Consider the following 14,242-nt stretch of genomic DNA (forward strand, 5'->3'; position numbering starts at 1 on the left):
AACCCCTTCCAATCCACAAGAAAGAAAGTCTTTCCTCTTAGGCTATGTGCCCACGATGCAGAAATGAAGCAGAAAATTTCTGCAGCATTTCTGCATCTCCCTGGCAGAAAAAACGCATGCAGATTGTGCATGCGTTTTTCCTGCAGAATACATGCGGAATTCATGCGGATTAACATGCGTATCCACAAGCGTTAACGCATGTGTTTCCGCATGCGGACTGACAAGCACTTTCCAGGCGATAGCATCACTTGGAAAGTGCTTGACAACTAGGTCACACTATATAAATCCATGCAAACGGCATGGATTTATATAGTGTGACCGTAAAAATAAAAAAATAAAGCTATACTTACCCCCGATGCCCCGCCGCGTGTGCTGTCGCGCTCGTCCTGGCTTCTTCCGGGTTGCCGGCACATCGCGAGACAGCCTGCGGTCACATGACCGCGACGTCATCTCAGGTCCTGGAAGGAGAAGCGCTGCAGGGGCCGCCGGACAGGTGAATATAAACTTTTTTATTATTTTATTCTTTTTTTTACAGGTACAATGGTACCCAGGTCTGGATGAGAGTCTTCTCTCCTCCAGAACTGGGTACCATCCGCACATAGAGACGCATATAATCCGCGTGTACAAATGTACAGACACGGATTATATGCGTCTCAATGCAAGTCAATGGCGGCCATTCCGCTGCGCTTCCGCAAAAGTAATGAACATGCTGCGGATTTATGAGCGCTGCAGAAACGCTGCGGAAAAATCCGCAGCATGTGCATTGACATTGCGGAATGCCATTGGGGACCATGGGGTGCGGATTACCCAGCGTTTTTGATGCGTTTCCGCTGCGGAAATTCCGCAGCGGAAACGCATGAAAAACGCATCGTGGGCACGCAGCCTTACCCTCTTGATGGCCAAAATGTTCTCTCCCTCAAAGACATCCTCAGCAGAGACAGGAGCTGGAGTGGTACCTGGATCGTCAAAGAAAGGATTAAGGACAACAGGCTTGAGGAGAGACACATGAAAGGAATCGGGAAGCCATAAGGAGGCCGGGAGTTTCAGCTTGTATGCCACTGGATTTATTTGGTTCATAATCTCGAAAGGATCGATGAACTGTGGGCCCAACTTATATGATGGTATCTTGAGACGGACATATTTGGAAGAAAGCCAGACCTTGTCTCCCAGACGAAATAGAGGCAGATCCAGACGTCTCTTATCAGCAAGCTTCTTCATCCGCTCGGAGGACTGAAGAAGAGCAGATCTAGTGTCTTCCCAAATCACCGAAAATTCACAGACGAGAGACTCCGCGGCAGGATTGCCCACTGAAGAGGAGACGGGAAACGGAATTTGGGGGTGTTGACCGTAAACCGCAAAAAACAGAGACTTAGCAGAGGACTCACTCACATGGTTGTTATAAGAAAACTCGGCCCAATGCAGAAGTTCTACCCAATCGCTATGGTGAGCATTGACAAAGTCCCAAAGAAAATTGGTAAGGATCTGATCAATGACTTGACCATTGGACTGAGAATGATAGGCCAAAAAAAAGTCCAAAGAGACATCCAGCAGATTGCACGTGGCTCTCCAGAAGCTAGAAGTGTACTGAACTCCTCGGTCCGAGACAATGTGGAGGGGTAAGCCGTGGAGACGAAAGATGTAACGGATGAAGTCCTTACCCAGTACAGGTGTAGACGGAAGATCAGGCAGAGCGATGAAGTGAGCCGCAGTAGTACCTGACGAACATCCCTCCGGTGAAAGGGCAGATCAGGGGAAAACACCAAGATATCGTCCAGGTACACCACCACACGGGAATACAGGAGATCTCGGAAGATGTCGTTTACTAACTCCTGGAAGACGGCTGGAGCATTACAGAGACCGAAGGGCATCACGCGGTACTCGTAGTGACCATCCCGAGTCTTCCACTCGTCTGCCTGGAGAATCCGGACCAGACTGTAAGCCCCACGAAGATCGAGCTTAGTGAAGATCTTCGCGCCTTTTAGGCGGTCAAACAGCTCAGAGATGAGAGGCAGGGGGTACTTATTTTTGATGGTAATCTGGTTTAGGCCCCTATAGTCGATACATGGACGAAGAGAGCCGTCTTTCTTTTTGACGAAGAAGAATCCTGCCCCAGCCGGAGAGGTGGATTTCTGGATAAATCCCCTAGCAAGATTCTCTTCTATGTATTCAGACATAGCACGGGTCTCGGCCAGCGACAAGGGGTAGCAAAAGGTATTAGGTCGATGGGGCAATCATACGGCCTATGAGGTGGTAGTGTCTCTGCCTCCTTTTTATCAAAGATGTCCGCATATGACCAGTAGGGTGCCGGCAGGCCAGGTAGGTTAGCTGGAGTAGACGGAGGTCGAGCAGGACGAACTGGAACCACACAGGACTTGTGACATTCCTGACCCCAACGGAGCACCTCACCCGAGCTACAATTCAGGGCGGGCTCATGTCTCTGTAACCAAGGCAGGCCAAGCAAGAGGGAATGAGAGAGACCGGACAGCACGTAAAAGGAGATCTTCTCCAAATGTAGCATTCCCACCTTACGAGTTACAGGCTTAGTGACAAACAAGATGGTCTCAGAGAGAAGTTTTCCATCCACAGAGGAAACCGCTAAAGGATCAGCCAGACGTATGGTAGGAATGTGATAACGCTCCACAACGGCCTGTTGAATGAGATTCCCGGAATCCAGATAGGCAGTCTCGAAGAAGCGGGTCTCATCACTGGTAACTGAAACGGACAGAGTCAAGGGCGGAGAGGAAGAACTTTTGCCTAGGAAGACCTCTCCGAGCGGTCCTAGACACTGGAGTTTCCCGGTCTCACCGGACAGGAGCGGATTTGATGCTCTATACTGCCACAGTAGAAGCAACTCCCCTCGGCGCGGCAGATCTCCTGACGAGACTTGACCATGTTAACTTGGTCTATTTGAATAGACTCTGGAGAAGACACCAGAGGGGATGCTGGTTGCGAGACTGGCCTTTTCTCACGGGTCGCCTCATTAGAACGCTCCTAAAAACGGACGTCGATCCGTGCAGCTAATGACACCACGTCGTCCAGAGATGGAGGTATGTCATGACCAGCTAGCTCATCCTTGATCTGTAAGGAAAGGCCCTCCCAAAAGGTGGACACCAGAGTCTCATTGTTCCAGGCAAGTTCAGATGCGAGGGTGCGGAAACACACGGCATAATGTCCCACAGAGAGACTCCCTTGGCGGAGTCGGAGAAGAGAGAAGGCAGTCGAAGATTTTCGTTCGGGCTCATCGTACACCTTCCGGAAAGCCGCGAGAAAGGCCTGGAGGTCGGACACCAGAAGATCTCCTCTCTCCCACAGAGGGTTAAGCCACGCCAACGCCTCTCCGGTGAGATGAGACATGATGAATGCCACCTTGGCCAGGTCGCAGGCGACCTGGTGTGCCAGGAGCTCAAAGTGCAGCGTGCACTGATTAATGAACCCCCGACATAGGGCAGGATCACCACCGAAACGAGGGGGAGCAGAAAGCCGGGGTCCTAAGCCGGATGCCACAGCACCACTGGGTTGAGGTGCCGCCGGAGCAGGTGCCGCTTGGTTAGAGGCGGACACAGTCGGGGTGGACAGCGCGTCCAAGCGACAGTTGACTGTCCGCAGAGAGGACAGGATAGTATCCTGTTGGGATCTCTGGCGAGAGACCTCTTGGTACAGGTCTGAGAGTGAAAGAGCCTGGCAGCCACCGGATTCCATGGCCTGTGCAAACTGTTATGGATCCGGGTGGTGGAACCTCTGTGCTGTGACACAATGAGGGGCCAGAGGGGTGTAACTAAGTGCCTACCTGGACCGACCCTGGCCACACGGCGGCTTAGTCGACTCCGTGAACCAAGGAGGGACCGGGGAGGTGAACCAGGTGCCACTCTGGGACCGACCTTGTGTGAGAGCAGGCGACTCCCATGGGAATGATGGCTGAAGTCGACAGGCACAGCAGATGAGCACGGCTGGTAGAGAGGCAGGTGATGCGGGTAGGCAAGCAGGCGGGCACGGCAGGTAGACAGGCAGGCGAGCACTGGAACCTAAGGGCTGAGGAGAGTGCACACAAACAACAACCTTGCACAGGCACCTCCATTTTGGAGGAGGTGCTTTATATAGGAGCAGTCCCCTTTGGCCGGGGACTCTTTAGGACGGTGCGCGCGGTCCCTTTAAGAGGGAGGGAGCGCGCGCGCGGCCCCTTTAAGAGGGAGGGAGCACGCGCGCACCCTAAGTACAGTGCCCGGGGAACTGCGCGTGGTGCGCGCACCCCGGGCAGATGCAGCAGGGGAACGGGAGGACGCCGGACCGGGACCGCGGCGGTGAGGGGATCGGCGTCTCTGCTCGGAAGGAGGCAGAGACGCCGACGTTACACTTGATAGAGGTATGGTGCTAAATGGGGCTCTGCAGAGAACAGGCATTGGTCCTTCTGCCGTTTAAGGTGATGACAAGATGTAAAAGGAGGTAGGTATGTATACATCCCTGGTCTCTGGGACTTATCATGTTGGATCAAAAGCCTTTAAAAGGTCCAGCAATCCATTTTCATAATTCTTTAAATCCCCAGCACCCCTGAGGAAGCCTGTTTAGGCGAAACTTGTTGGGGAGGCTATATGTGTTTTCTATTTGCTTTAATGATACTTGTATGGAAAAAATAAATGTATCCGGTTAGTGTTATGTTGATCCATGGACTGCAGCCATGGCTTAGATAGGACAGCATAGGCTTAGTAGTATTTTGAAGATTTGAACCTGAACGGAGAAGGTTTCCAATATGAGGAACCTTGTTAGACATTGAAATAATACATGCTCACTTTAGTATTTTTAAATATAGACCACCTTTTAATTAAAATGAATAAAAGACATGTTTTATTGCATCCCTTAGATAGGGTCTATATACTGCCGCTCAATTCATTGTTCATGGACCTGCCGGAGAAAACAAGTACAGCGATATATTTTCTCTGACTACACACAATGAATAGAGCGCTGAGCATGCTCCCAGCAGTCAGACACCAAGTGATCAGCAAATTGTTCCCTATTCTATGCATAGGGGATAGCTTGATTTCTGGGAATAACCCTATATTTAAACTTCCATTTGCATTAGAACGGCTTACGTAAATAATATTGTACACCCAGACCCTGGTGAATATGAGTATGTGATTTTCTTTTTACATTTATCATCTAAGAAATTGATAGGGTATGTGCACACGTTCAGGATTTGAAGTAGAAATTTCCTGAACTTTTTTGCCTCTCCCTGGCAGAAAAAAAAGCATGCGGATTTACATGCTTTTTTGATGCGTTTTTGATGCGTTTTGGTACATCAATGACATTGCTTAAGCCCTTGGATTACCATATGAACTGGGGTGAGTACACTGGTTCATTTAAATGATTAAAGAATGGGTCTGCTGTATTTCAAATAAATTGTTTACACTGTGTCTGTGTGTTTCTTTACTTTAATTAAAGTTTGGTCATGAAAAGGTCTGATTGACACCTTGACATAACCAAACAAAAGAGCTGGGCGTCAGCTAGTCCCATTCATCTAATCTTCATTAGCATTTCTATTCATGTAATTTATGCAAGAAAAGTGAGCTGTTAATTTTAGCCTGGGAAGGTGCCATTAGGCAAACATGGTCCCTGGCCATTAAATAACATCTCACAGTTGGTTCGTTAGCCACTATGTCCCCTCGATCAGAACTCAGCAGCGCTTTGAACACAACGTATTTATGTTGCGTCCAAAACGCGGTGTTCTAATGCCGCACTTTTGTTGTCAGCACATGTGAATGCACTGCATATAATGACACTTAAATCGGTGAAAATCTGCAGCAGAGACTAGTGTATCCGCTACATAAATTGATACGCTGCGGGTGAGTTTGGGTATGTGGCCACGATCAGGAGCCGCTGCAGGTTTGACGCTGCGTGTTTATACAGCGTCAAACCCCCAGCGTCCAGATGTTACGTTATAGTGGATGGGATCTCTAGAAATCCCACATCCACTATGCGTGCATCAGAGGCTGCGGATCACCCGTGGACACTGACATGCAGCACGTCTTTCAGGACCGCAGCATGTCAAATTCTCTTGTGGAGTCGCTAGTCTCCACAATAAAAAGTATAGAAAGTATAGAATGCGGTAGAGTCACATGGTTCAGTGAATTCATGTGGATTTACCTGCGTACAATAGAATGCAACGTTTTGGATGCAGCAAAAATTTGCGTCCAAAACGGTGCTACGTCTGAATTATGGGCACAGAGCCTAAAATTAAAAGAAAAAAATTGCGTGGGCTCCCGCGTTATTTTTATAACCAGCAGAGGGAAAGCCGACCACTGGGGGCTGATATTAGTAGCCGCGGAAGGGGCCATTAGCCAACAAGTATTTAGAAGGAGTATTTCCCGACATACTTCTAATGTGGCCTTATGCATTAATTCACCCCAGGTACACCTAAAAATTCGCCATACGTTGTAGCAAAAATATTAAGTAATGCGAACACAAAAATATACATACTCTTAATCTGAGGCGACATGAACGCAGCACATTTCTTCGGCTATAATTTGCTTCTAACGATTCTGAAATTGATTCCGGCGTTTGCTAAAAGAAAAAAAATTTATGAATTTAATGAACATTATTTCTGTAATCCAGGCAAGATGAGCATACGCTTTACTATAGAATAATAACTATGATTTTTAACTGTTTGCATGACAAATACATTTTGTATCAAACTTTAAAGGGGTTTTGAAAAAACGATTTAAAGGGAACCTTTCATGTCCAGTAATGCTCTTTACCTGCATATGGTAGGATTAATCTTCAGGTAAATGCCACTTAAATCCCGTGTTGTTGGTTTACTGGAAGAAAATTAATACTGCAAGGAGAAAATTAAGTTATATTCTCCCTGCAGCCGCCTGCTGAGTCACTGGGGGATAGAGTCACCACTCACTATATAGTAAGTGTGACCGTAATCACTCACCTGCACATGGATTGACAGCTTGCTCTGCCCACACACGCTGTACACACACGCTGCGGAGCAAGCTGTCAGTCAATGTCCTGGGGAGTGTTTACAACAGAGCTCAATAAATAGCGAGCAGTGAATGTAACATCTCCCTGCACTGCCCCAATGACTGGAAGCGAGCGGCTGCAGGGAGAATATAACTTCATTTTCTTCCTGTAGCTGCTGCTCCAAAGAGCTGCTATTCAGGATTTAAATGCTATTTACATGCAGATTATTATTATTATTTATTATTATAGCGCCATTTATTCCATGACGCTTTACATGTGAAAAGGGGTATAATACAAGAACAGTTACAATAATCTTGAACACAATGTGACAGCGACTGGTACAGGAGGAGCGAGGACCTTGCCCGCGAGGGCTCACAATCTACAAGGGATGGGTGAGGATACAGTAGGTGAGGGTAGAGCTGATCGTGCAGCGGTATGGTGAAGCGGTGGTTACTGCAGGTTGTAGGCTTGTCGGAAGAGGTGGGTCTTCAGGTTCCTTTTGAAGGTTTCCACGGTAGGCGAGAGTCTGATACGTTGGGGTAGAGAGTTCCAGAGTAGGGGGGAAGCACGGGAGAAATCTTGTATGCGATTGTGGGAGGAGGAGATAAGAGGGGAGTAGAGAAGGAGATCTTGTGAGGATCGGAGGTTGCGTGAGGGTATGTAACGGGAGACTAGGTCACAGATGTATGGAGGAGACAGGTTGTGAATGGCTTTGTATGTCATGGTTAGGGTTTTGAACTCGAGTCTCTGAGCAATGGGGAGCCAGTGAAGAGATTGACAGAGAGGAGAGGCCGGGGAATAGCGGGGGGACAGGTTGATTAGTCAAGCAGCAGAGTTTAGGATAGATTGGAGGGGTGCGAGAGTGTTAGAGGGGAGGCCACAGAGCAGGAGGTTGCAGTAGTCAAGGCGGGAGATGATGAGGGCGTGCACTAGTGTTTTTGCAGATTCATGGTTGAGGAATGTGCGGATCCGGGTTATATTTTTGAGTTGGAGTCGGCAGGAAGTGGAAAGAGCTTGGATATGTGGTTTGAAGGAGAGTTCCGAGTCCAGGGCTACCCCAAGGCAGCGAGCTTGAGGGACTGGGGAGAGTGGGCAGCCATTGACGTTGATAGATAGGTCAGTTGGGGGGGTTGAATGAGATGGCGGAAAGATGATGAATTCTGTTTTGTCCATGTTAAGTTTTCAAAATATGGCAGAGAAGAAGGATGAAATAGCAGACAGACATTGTGGGATTTTGGTTAGTAAGGAGGTGATATCGGGTCCAGAGAGGTAGATCTGTGTGTCATCAGCATAGAGGTGATAATGAAAGCCATGAGACTCTATGAGCTGTCCCAGGCCAAAGGTGTAGATGGAGAAGAGCAGGGGTCCTAGAACTGAACCTTGGGGGACACCGACAGATAGGGGGCGAGATGAGGAGGTGGTGTGTGAGTGGGAGACACTGAATGTCCGGTCTGTTAGGTATGAGGAGATCAAGGATAGGGCCAAGTCTGTGATGCCGATAGATGAGAGAGTCTGTAGTAAGAGGGAATGGTCCACTGTGTCAAAGGCAGATGACAGGTCTAGGAGGAGGAGGATGGAGTAGTGTCGCTTAGATTTGGCGGTTAGTAGGTCGTTGGTGACTTTGTAGAATGGAGCGGTCGGAAACCAGATTGCAGGCGGTCAAAGAGGGAGCAGGAAGAGAGGTGGGAGGACAGTTCAGAATGGACATGTTGTTCCAGTAGTTTTGAGGCACAGGGGAGAAGTGATATACACCTATATTTCAGGTAAATTGCATTTCTGGACGTGATAGGTTTCCTTTAACTGAATGGGGCTGAATTGTAATACCAGAGACAGTTCATGGACAGATATAATGCTGTTTCTGGAGGAGAGAAAAAAAAAACACAAACACACAAATACAGACACAAAATACAGCCAGAGACACACAGACACACGGACAGGCAGAGACACACAGACAGACTGGGACACATAGAGAGACACACACAAACACACAGATCCATTACTTTAATCCAGGACAACCAGGGATAAGTTTATGCCATACTATGGTCATTTTGGCTGCTATTTTGCCCTCCTGGATAAAGGCTTTTCCTTATCCTTGCTGTTTATACTTTTTGTTGCACTGAGTGGTTCCGTCGCCCCATTTGGGACGGAGATGCTGACCGTTACACATCTACCTATTTGTTATATTACAATTATATGAACATGCCGGCTCATCCTGTGCAGATACCTGTGATTGTTCAGATGTCTGTAATTGGTCAGGTATAAGTTTCTGTAAAACAGGACGAAAAAATTAGTTTTCAAAATAGTTTTATTTTATAGTTCAGAGCCTCTCACCTAGCCAAATCAGTTCTCATACTTTGCACTGACGAGGGCCAACAGCCCGAAACATCGTGTCTGCAAATTGAGATTCTGATTTGGCTTTTGTGCTAAGTCATATTGCACGACTCTAAAGTGTTGATTGTGACTTGTAGGATTGCTTCTCCCAATAGGTGGCGCTATAGCGTACAAGTCCTCTTTTTCTCTGAAGAGGCAATTTGCATATTAAATTTCCCAGAGGAGCATTGCATGGCAAATAAGCGTCCTTACCTTGACGTGCCAGAGCTGTTGTGTCACTCTCCATAAGGAGAAACGTTACCCCTTAGACCTCAGTCCAGAGCCTCTCACCTAGCCAAATCAGATCTCATACTTTGCACTGACGAGGGCCAACAGCCTGAAACACCGTGTCTGCATATGTTTTAACTTTTTATTTCTATTTAATTTTTATTTATTTTTATTTACACATTTTTATGTTGGTCTGCAGGGAACCTGACAGTGCTATCTTTTGATTGCTGATTTAATACATGCATACAATACATGCACTGCAGTGAAATAGGCCTATGGCAGTTTATGAGACTTGTTAAATTTCTAATGTTTTCTTTGAGCCGCTCAAGTGGTCTGTGCAAAAACACAAAGACATGTCCAATTCTGATCCAAGTGTCGGATCAAAATTGTCAGTGCAAGTCTTTGGGTCTGTGAAAAAAATCGGACAGCACTTGCATTCCAATAGAATGTGGTCCGATTTTTGTGGATTGTTGGGTAGGAGAAGGTGGAGATACTTTTTTTTTTCTCACGTAAAAGAAAAACTGAAGACACTCAGACCAAACTTGGATGAAACTCAGAGGAAACTGTTATGAAAATCACTGATGAAATTTGTTTTGTTTTTCTTGCACGTGAAAAAAACTGACGTGTGAATGCGGTCTTAAGACCGTCAGGGTTACTCGGACACCTGCTGCCCATGATTTGAGACTCTAGCATCTTCCTGATTAAGGTCTCATTCAGAAGTCAATGAATTTTAATCAGTATTTGTATGCCAAAACCAGGAGTGTCTCGAAAACGCAGAACATGTGTCAATCTTTCAATTATAGTTTTTCTCTGTATATTCCACTTTTAGTTTTGGCATACAAACACTAATTAAAAATTACTGACGACTGAATGAGCCCTAATCTGCTAGCTAGGGCAGTAATACACATCCTTCTATTCAGATCATACTATTATAATAATGCTTTGGATATCACATTGCCACTATATGCAGTTTATTATTTAGATTTCATGAGATAATATAAATAAATATATATATGTGTGTATCTGTGTGTATGTATATATATATATATATATATATATATATATATATATATATATATCACAGTGGGTATGGGCGGAAAGTATTCAGACCCCTTTAAATTTTTCACTCTTTGTTTCATTGCAGCCATTTGGTAAATTCTGAAAAGTTAATTTTTATTTCTCATTAAAGTACACTCTGCACCCCATCTTGACTGGAAAAAACCCAAGAAATGTAGACATTTTTGCAAATTTATTAAAAAAGAAAAACTGAAATATCACATGGTCATTAGTATTCAGACCCTTTGCTCAGACACTCATATTTAAGTCACATGCTGTCCATTTCCTTGTGATCCTCCTTGAGATGGTTCTACTCCTTCATTGGAGTCCAGCTGTGTTTAATTAAACTGATAGGACTTGATTTGGAAAGGCACACACCTGTCTATATAAGACCTCACAGCTCATAGTGCATGTCAGACCAAATGAGAATCATGAGCTCAGAGGAACTGCCCAAGGAGCTCAGAGACAGAATTGTGGCAAGGCACAGATCTGACCAAGGTTACAAAAGAATTTCTGCATTACTCAAGGTTCCTAAGACCACAGTGGCCTCCATAATCCTTAAATGGATGAAGTCTGGGACCACCAGAAGTCTTCCTAGATCTGTCCGTCCAGCCAAACTGAGCAATCGTGGGAGAAGAGCCTTGGTGAGAGAGGTAAAGAAGAACCCCAAGATCACTGTGGCTGAGCTCCAGAGATGCAGTAGGGAGATGGGAGAAAGTTCCACAAAGTCAACTATCACTGCAGCCCTCCACTAGTCGGGCCTTTATGGCAGAGTGGCCCAACGGAAGACTCTCCTCAGTGCAAGACATATGAAAGCCTGCATAGAGTTTGCTCAAAAACACATGAAGGACTCCCAGACTATGAGAAATAAGATTCTCTGGTCTGATGAGACGAAGATAGAACTTTTTGGTGATAATTCTAATCCGTATGTGTGGAGAAAACGAGGCACTGCTCATCACCTTCCCAATACAATCCCAACAGTGAAACATGGAGGTGGCAGCATCATGCTATGGAAGTGTTTTTCAGCTACAGGGACAGGATGACTAGTTGCAATTGAAGGAAACATGAATGCGGCCAAGTATAGAGATATCCTGGATGAAAACTATTTCAAGAGTGCTCTGGACCTCAAACTTGGGCGAAGGTTCACCTTCCAACAAGACAATGACCCTAAGCACACAACTAAAATAACAAAGGAGTGGCTTCAGAACAACTCTGTGACCATTCTTGACTGGCCCAGCCAGAGCCCTGACCTAAACCCAATTGAGCATCTCTGGAGAGACCTGAAAATGGCTGTCCACCAACGTTCACCATCCAACCTGATGGAACTGGAGAGGATCTGCAAGGAAGAATGGCAGAGGATCCCCAAATCCAGGTGTGAAAAACTTGTTGCATCATTCCCAAGAAGACTCATGGCTGTACTAGCTCAAAAGGGGGCTTCTACTCAATACTGAGCAAAGGGGCTGTACTAGCTCAAAAGGGGGCTTCTACTCAATACTGAGCAAAGGGTCTGAATAGGTATGACCATGTGATATTTCAGTTTTTCTTTTTTAATAAATTTGCAAAAATTTCTACATTTCTGTTTTTTCAGTCAAGATGGGGTGCAGAGTGTACTTTAATGAGAAAAAAAATGAATTTACCAAATGGCTGCTATGAAACAAAGAGTGAAAAATTTAAAGGGGTCTGAATACTTTCCGTACCCACTGTGTGTGTGTATATATATATATATATATATATATATATATATATATATATATATATATATATATATATATATGTATACATACACATACACATACATAGATACTGTGGACAAGAGTTATATTGTTAGATAGTGATGTACGTATATTTTAAGTTCCCATAATCCTAAATGAGGGATTTTTGTCCTGATTTGGTGGGACTACATGGATTATGACGTGGATCCCTCTTGTTTCACAATGTTTATTACATTTATTTGTGCTATCTGTTTCAAATAAAGTACACATTATGTATGACAGCCTTGGATAAAACATTAAAGGACTTGTCCCCTTTCAAACTATTTCTGCCCCAGCTATAGTTTGTTAAAGTGTAACAAACCGCAATGTAATCACCTTCTCTGGGTTCACCAATGAGTCTCCGCCACGGTTTCCCATGTCTGACATTGGTTGCAGCACTGACATCGCTTCAACAGCCAATCAGTGAGCTCAGCAGCTCTGAGGGGGCCATTCCATTTACACTGGCTGAGCTCACTGATTGGCTGCTGTGCTGTCAATGTGACACCAGTTCTGCAGCCAATGCCAGACACAAGGAGGAGCGGAGACTCACAAGTGGACCCGGGGAAGGTGAGTACAGCTCGGTTTGATATGTTTAACAAATTGCAGCCGGCGCTAAACATCATCTGAAAGGTCTGAAAGGGACAACGCCTTTAAGTTTAGATATGTTTCAATTTTTTTTTGGTATAAATTAGTCATCTTCAGACACCAATTTCCATCCTGTCCATGTGCCTGCTGTAAAGCATATCTCTAAACTAGTGTTCGCAAAGCAAAGTATCCGGTCAGGTTAGATATACAGGAAAAAAGCAATCAGTAAATAAAAACAGATTAGAGCGCTTCTGAATCAGTTTTATTTAAATATAGAGGTGATTTATTCCCTTGAAATATTAATTAAAAAGAAAACTTAAAAAAAAAAAATTGAAAATAAAATGAATTGGTTTATTTAGAATTGATCGGTCGTCTTTAAAGGGAATCTGACATGGCAAAGATCGGTTGTGTACTAAGCACAAACCAGCACTGTCAATCAGTGAAGGGTGAATGAGCTGGACAAGCAGAATGATTGGGGGAAAAGTTTTCTGGGAAAGTAAATTGCAGATTTTGACAATAGAGGTGTGTTTCTTCTCAGGACACGCTCCCCTGCTTGCTGATGGGCTTAGTTCACAAAAGGTTTTTGAAACGAACAGTCGGGTGTATCCTACTAATACTTCGGGGGAGCAGCACATCGAAGTGCACGGAGAATGCTCCCAACACTTTTTATTTGCTTTTTTTTATTTCAAAAATTCACAGCCAATCAAGTCAGAAATTGTAGTATGACATACAGTGAAAAGCAGCAATGTTTCGGGTTTTATAAATGATAGATAAGTATCATCTAGATACTTATCCATCATGCAATACCTGGATCCAAATTTATGCTGTAGCGGGACAATGACCTCAAACATAGGGCCAATGTCATCAAAGGGATAGCCCCCTACTCGAATAACCCCTTCTCAATCACTATGTTTCCCCTAAGTCACACATGTTAAACTCTGGCCCGCAGGGTGATTATATTTTGCCCATGACGCCAGCACTGCCCTCCCAGCCCCACACATTATTCTGTATGGAGGACTATGTGGGGCCCATTATTCTGTATGGAGGGCTATGTGGGGCCCATTATTCTGTATGGAGGACTATGTGGGGCCCATTATTCTGTATGGAGGACTATGTGGGGCCCATTCTGCATGGAGGACTATGTGGGACCCATTATTCTGTATGGAGGACTATGTGGAGCCCATTATTCTGTATGGAGGACTATGTGGGGCTCATTATTCTGTATGGAGGACTATGTGGAGCCCATTATTCTGTATGGAGGACTATGTGGGGCTCATTATTCTGTGTGGATGAGT

The 14,242-nt window shown here is 45.3% G+C and overlaps 1 protein-coding gene across 11 annotated transcripts in view; it reads right to left on the minus strand.

Annotated features, from left to right (window-relative positions):
- Nucleotides 1–14,242, minus strand: part of PARP4 (poly(ADP-ribose) polymerase family member 4) — a 275,659-nt gene that overhangs the window by 161,681 nt on the left and 99,736 nt on the right. For all 11 annotated transcript variants that reach the window (XM_073662418.1, XM_073662419.1, XM_073662416.1 and 8 more), the window contains exons 35-36: nt 9,182–9,223; nt 6,469–6,552 (exon numbers count right to left, since the gene is read on the minus strand). In XM_073662418.1, the coding sequence (XP_073518519.1) occupies nt 6,469–6,552; nt 9,182–9,223 (126 nt within the window). The remainder of the gene's footprint in view (nt 1–6,468; nt 6,553–9,181; nt 9,224–14,242) is intronic.

This window comes from Phyllobates terribilis, unplaced genomic scaffold, assembly GCF_046119375.1.
Source record: "Phyllobates terribilis strain yellow unplaced genomic scaffold, ASM4611937v1 Scaffold_2__4_contigs__length_985480577, whole genome shotgun sequence".
NCBI classification, from domain to species: Eukaryota; Metazoa; Chordata; class Amphibia; order Anura; family Dendrobatidae; genus Phyllobates; species Phyllobates terribilis.